At 34.1% G+C, this 6,141-nt stretch overlaps 1 protein-coding gene across 1 annotated transcript; it reads left to right on the top strand.

The window, feature by feature from the left end:
• Positions 1–711: 711 nt before the first annotated feature.
• On the top strand, positions 712–3,363 carry LOC107175370 (uncharacterized). The gene is made up of 5 exons (XM_052443745.1): positions 712–1,231; positions 1,276–1,399; positions 1,491–1,930; positions 2,105–2,927; positions 3,111–3,363. The coding sequence occupies exons 1-5, from the start codon at positions 712–714 to the stop codon at positions 3,361–3,363; spliced, it is 2,160 nt and encodes a 719-aa protein (XP_052299705.1).
• Positions 3,364–6,141: the final 2,778 nt, after the last annotated feature.

Below are 6,141 nucleotides of genomic sequence, written 5' to 3' on the forward strand. Positions count from 1 at the left end.
AGAGCTTGTTTTGCCTAACGACACACTAAGGAAAGATTGAGACTAACAGAGCTTGTTGTTATCTACGGTTGATAGTTTCAATATAAATTGATGATAGAATTGATATATTATGTGCATGTTTGGTGGTGGCAAATGATCTTTTAACCAAAGTTTTTCTCATTGTTAGTTATTTATCCTTTAATTAGAGTTTTAATTTCTTTATTTCTTGCTATTTAGTTAAAAATTCATAAAACCCCCTTTTTATTTATAATTGACATTTTCTTTATTTAGATTAATTTATATTACTATTCCTATTATTATTTTATTTTAAGTCTTGCTTTAGAGTTGATAATAAATATAACTAGTAGTAAGGTTTTAAATTTGGTGCACCCTAACGACACTACCAAATTTTTGGCCCCGTTGCCGGGGATTAGCGTATAGTTTGTTTATTATCACTCGTTTTATTTTATTATTTTTATTTTTATTTCTTTTCTCATTTTATTTTATTTATTTATTTTATTTTAATTAGTTATTTTTTGTTCTATATTTAGATTGAAACTCGAACAACTTAGAGCAACCTCATCATATTCAGAACTTGATTTTGCCATCCACATTCCACTCCCGAAGATAGAGCCAACGATCTTAGATGGAGCAGTCCCATTACTCACCAATGGGTAAAATGTTTCTTATCTTGAATTGCCTTTATTAAACGAGAAACTTTTACCTTCAGTTATGCAAGCACCTACCTTAGAACTTAAGCCACTCCCAGAACACCTGCAATATATTTACTTGGGTGAGAATGAAACACTTCCAGTCATAATTACTAAAACCCTCACCCCAGTTCAACAAGAAAAGTTAATTAGGGTGCTTCGGGATCACAAGACGGCGATTGGCTGGACCATTGCCGACATTAAGGGAATTAGTCCTTCCATGTGTATACATCGCATTTTGCTAGAGGAAGGGTCTAAACCAACGAGAGATGCACAACACCGCCTTAATCCACCAATGATGGAAGTCGTAAAAAAGGAGACACTGAAACTCCTTAATGTGGGGATTATTTATCCCATTTCTAATAGTAAATGGGTGAGTCCTGTGCAGGTAGTTCCAAAAAAACCAGGCATCATAGTGGTCAAGAATGAAGAAAACAAGCTTGTGCCAACTAGAGTTCAAACTGGGTGGAGAGTTTGCATTGACTATCGTAAACTAAATGCAGCCACTCACAAGGATCATTCATTGATCAAATGCTTGAAAGGTTAAGTGGTCACTCTCATTATTGTTTTCTTGATGGTTACTCAGGTTATAATCAGATCGTTATCGCTTCGAAAGACCAAGAGAAAACAACCTTCACATGCCCCTTCGGAACATTTGCTTACCGACGCATGCCGTTTGGTCTCTGTAACACTCCTGCCACTTTCCAAAGGTGTATAATGAATATTTTTTTCCAATTATGTGGAGAACATCATTGAGGTATTTATGGATGATTTTACAGTTTATGGTGATTCTTTTGATAGATGTTTAAATAACCTTACACTTGTTCTTAAACGATGCATTGACACTAACCTTGTGCTTAATTGGAAAAAATGTCATTTTATGGTTAATCAAGGTATTGTACTAGGCCATGTTATTTCTGAAAGGGGGATTGAAGTTGATAAATCTAAGATAGATCTTATTCGCTCTTTACCACCTCCCACTAATGTGAGGGAGGTTCGTTCTTTTCTTGGTCATGCAGGTTTCTATCGCAGGTTTATCAAGAACTTCTCCAAGATAGCATTACCCCTCTACAACTTACTTCAAAAGGATGCAACGTTTGACTTCAATGAAGAGTGCCAAAGAGCTTTTAAGAAGTTAAAAGAGGTTTTGACATCGGCCCCTGTGATTCAACCACCAAACTGGGATTTACAATTTGAGATTATGTGCGATGCTAGTGACTATGTTGTTGGAGCCGTGTTGGGCTAGCGTGTGGGCAAGCTTCCTCATGTCATCTATTATGCCTCTCGTACATTGAATAATGCACAACTTAACTACTCCACTACCGAGAAAGAACTTTTAGTAGTTATCTTTGCCTTAGAGAAATTTCGTTCTTATTTAATTGGATCTAAGGTAATCGTTTACTCTGACCATGCAGCTATTAGGTACTTGCTCACCAAAAAAGATGCAAAACCGTGCCTTAATCGATGGATACCTCTATTGCAAGAATTTGACATAGAGATTCTAGATAAGAGAGGTTCTGAGAATTTGGTGGCAGATCATTTGAGTCGACTTACCTATATCGAAGATGCACTTCCATGGCATGAGAACTTTCCAGATGAGCAGTTATTACAGGTAGGTACAGTTACTCCTTGGTATGCAGATATTGTCAATTACTTGGTTACCAGGACAGTACCGGAAGAGCTAACTCGTGCACAAAAGGCCAAGATCAAGAGTGATGTTGAGTACCATGTGTGGGATGAGCCATACTTGTGGAAGCATTGTTCTGATCAAGTTATTAGAAGGTGCATACCCGAAACTGAATTTACTTCTATTCTCACCTTTTGTCATACTTTGGCTTGTGGAGGACATTTTGGACCAAAGAGAACAGCCCTTAAGGTACTTGCGAGCAGTTTTTATTGGCCATCACTATTTAAGGATGCATATTTGTTTTGCAAATCTTGTGATCGTTGTCAGAGAATAGGTAATTTGGGACCTAGAAATCAAATGCCACAATCTCCCATTCTTATAGTTGAGATTTTTTATGTTTGGGGCATCGATTTCATGGGACCATTTCCTTCATCGTTTGGTAATCTCTATATTGTTCTTGCGGTTGATTATGTTTCAAAATGGGTGGAAGCAAAAGCCGCCCGAACTGACGATTCTAAGGTTGTGGTAGATTTTATAAAATGTAACATCTTTGCAAGGTTTGGAACATCGAAGGCAATTATCAGTGATAGAGGCACTTACTTTTGTAACAGGTCAGTAGAAGCCCTCTTTCGAAAATACAACATCCTTCACAAGCTGTCTACATCCTACCATCCACAAACTAGTGGGTAAGCTGAGGTGTCTAATAGGGAAGTGAAATCAATCCTTGAAAAGATAATTAATCCAAATAGAAAGGACTGGAGCTTACGGCTTGATGATGCACTTTGGGCATATAGGACCGCATACAAAACGCCTATTGGTATGTCACCCTACAAATTGGTATATGGTAAGCCTTGTCATCTTCCAGTGGAACTTGAACATAAAGCATGGTGGGCTGTGAAACAATGTTACATGGAACTGGATGCCGCCGGCCAACACAGAAAGTTCCAATTGCAAGAATTAGAGGAAATTCGAAATGATGCCTATGAGAGTTCACGAATCTATAAGGAAAAAACTAAGGCTTTTCATGATCTTGAGAAAGAATTTTGAAGTTGGACAGAAAGTTTTGCTATTCCATTCTCGACTTAAGTTGTCTCCAAGTAAGTTACGTTCTCGATGGGTTGGGCCTTTTGTTGTTATTAATGTTTTTTCTCATGGTGCAGTTGAGATCAGGAGCTTAAAGGTAAAGAGTTCAAAGTTAATGGTCATAGGTTGAAGCCTTACTATGAAAACTTTCAGACACTCAATGTAGAGGAGGCTCAACTTTATGAACATGCATACGTTGATGAGTGAAACTTGAGAACCATGTCAGGCTGAGGACAATAAACCAAGCGCTTATTGGGAGGCAACCCAATGGCCGGAGAAAAGATTTTGAAAGCACGTCATAACAGATTTGATCTTTCTCCTTTTCATTCTCATTTACTTTATCCACTCTGTATTGAATTTTGTTTGTGTCTCATCTCATTTCCTTGTGTTTAATAAGAATTAAGTGTGGGGGGTGGATTTCGAACTTAGTTTTTGTTGCTTTGTCTTTTTCTTTTTATTAAAAAAAAAATAGAACAAAACCCAAAAAAAAAAAAAAACCAACATTGTTTTGAATATTAGCCAATGATAAGAAATTGATTGACAATGAATATGGTTCTTAGAAAGGGTTGAATATTACCTTAGTTTATACTTGATTCTTGTGTTGATTTCCTCTTAATTGAGATTCTTTAAACCATGAGCACTAATATCAATTCTTTCATAGTTTTGACTTAAAATTTGAGATTGATGCAGCCTAAGTTGAGAATTTTAGATTGAGTAAATGACTGTTTGTCTTGATTCTTATCTCCACAATACAGTGTCGTATACACATGCACCATAGTCAGAAATAGCTACCTATAACCCTTAAGAGTGAAGCTATCCTTGAGTAATTTGGGCCTATGTACTACCAGTATGTAGAGGATAATCTACCATGAGAAGAAGGCTATCTTAAGGGGTAGAGTGAAAGCTCCTGACTATGAAAAAAAAAACAAAAAAAAAGAAAAAAAATCAAAAGAAAATGCACACAAATGCCTGTGAGTGAAAAAAAAATTTGGAGATCAAGATGATAAGATTAGTTTGACATACTCTTTTCTTTGTTCAAGGCAAAGGCTATTGATATTGAAGATTTTGTGAATGGATTTTGATTGAATTGATTCACACACACACTAGGAGAATCAAAAGAGAGATGAGATTGACTATTGAATTGAAGTTAGAACTTCGATAATATTTGAAATTTTCTTTGAGCTATATGACTTATGCAATCTTTGAGGCTAGTTTTATTTTAAAGTCTTTTGTTCTTTTTCTGCTATTAAAAAAAAATGATGTTTGTGGGTATCATCGCTGAAGCCCTCACGAGACAATAACTCGTCCACTAGGGCCGCCTAGGGGTTTAAAGGCTTGTTGCATGCGCTAAATGCAATCGTGATTTTCTACAAAAGTGGACTAGTTTAGGTTTTCTTTTTATTTTATTTTTATTCTAAGTTTGCTCGAGGACGAGCAAAGGGTAAGTGTGGGGGAATTTGATAAGTACATATTTTTCATATATTTTGCTATTAATTTCTCCATCTTTTTCTTGTTTTGGTCTTAAATATTTTAGTTATTTTAGTTAATTTTTAATTTAGTAAATGATATTTTTATTGTGTTAATTTTTATCTTAGTTTTTTTTATTTTGTTATTTTAGGTGTATTTTGGGAATAAAGAGGAATTAAATCAGAATATTCAAGTAAGGAGAGCTTAAAGAAGAAATTAATTGGAAATTTAAGGAAAGTAATGGGAGTTAAAATGGAAGAAAATCAAAGCAGCCAAGGCCTAATTGAAGTTCACGTGAAAATGAGAAGAATTAGCATTGGAAATAATTTATTTAATAAGGCAAATGCATTCTTGTGCAATTATTGGCTTATTAATTGAACAAGTCACGTGCATGGCATTGAATTTTGGAAAGCAAAGTGAAAAAAAAAGGGAAATGGCCTTGTACATGAATTGCCAAAGAAAAGTGGCGACTTGGCTTTTGTTTTTAGGGAAAAGGACAAGCACACCCTCAACATTTAGGCAAAAGGACAAAATCCCCCTAACATTTCAAAAAAGATATTTACACCCAAATTTATTATAATTTTACCATTATACCCTTCTAGCATATAAAAAAATTATTAGATTATCCAATTTGTCTATATATTGTTAATAAAATTATAAATATACATTCATTCCCTCATTCCTCTATTTAAATTTTTATCAATAACCAATTTTCAAAAAAGACATCTACACACTTAAAAAAAATTGTACATAAATTATAATTTTAAAAATAAAATTGGTTATTAATACCATAATAAATAACATAGAAAATTGGTTATTAATACCATAATAAATAACATAGAAAATTGGTTATAAATGTACAAGTTTAAATGATTGACGTGTGGAGAATTGTTTAATATACAAGTTTAAAGTTTAAATAAAATTGATTATTAATAGGTGTATAGATGTCTTTTTTGAAAATTGGTTATTGATAAAAATTTAAATAGAGGAATTGGGCAATGAGGGTATATTTAATTTTTTTTTATAATATCCAATTTGTCTATTTACAATTTTATTAACAATATATAGACAAATTGGATAATTTAATAATTTTTTTATATGCTCGAAGGGCATAATGGTAAAATTATAATAAAATGGGGTGTAAATGTCTTTTTTGAAACGTTAGGGGGATTTTTGCCTAAATGTTGGGGGTGTGTTTGTCCATTTCCCTTGTTTTTAATCCTTTCCATGTGAGGATTTAGGGCACACAATAAAAGCTAGACTTGCGGTAGAATT

Source organism: Citrus sinensis, chromosome 6, assembly GCF_022201045.2.
Source record: "Citrus sinensis cultivar Valencia sweet orange chromosome 6, DVS_A1.0, whole genome shotgun sequence".
Classification (NCBI taxonomy): domain Eukaryota; kingdom Viridiplantae; phylum Streptophyta; class Magnoliopsida; order Sapindales; family Rutaceae; genus Citrus; species Citrus sinensis.

Bases quoted from the DNA above. Each gene is read 5' to 3' on its own strand.
- LOC107175370 (XM_052443745.1), top strand. From the start codon at position 712: ATGCAAGCACCTACCTTAGAACTTAAGCCACTCCCAGAACACCTGCAA. The intron at 1,400-1,490 runs GTGTATAATGAA...TTCTTTTGATAG, and splicing joins ACTCCTGCCACTTTCCAAAG to ATGTTTAAATAACCTTACAC. The intron at 1,931-2,104 runs GCTAGCGTGTGG...CTGACCATGCAG, and splicing joins TGTTGTTGGAGCCGTGTTGG to CTATTAGGTACTTGCTCACC.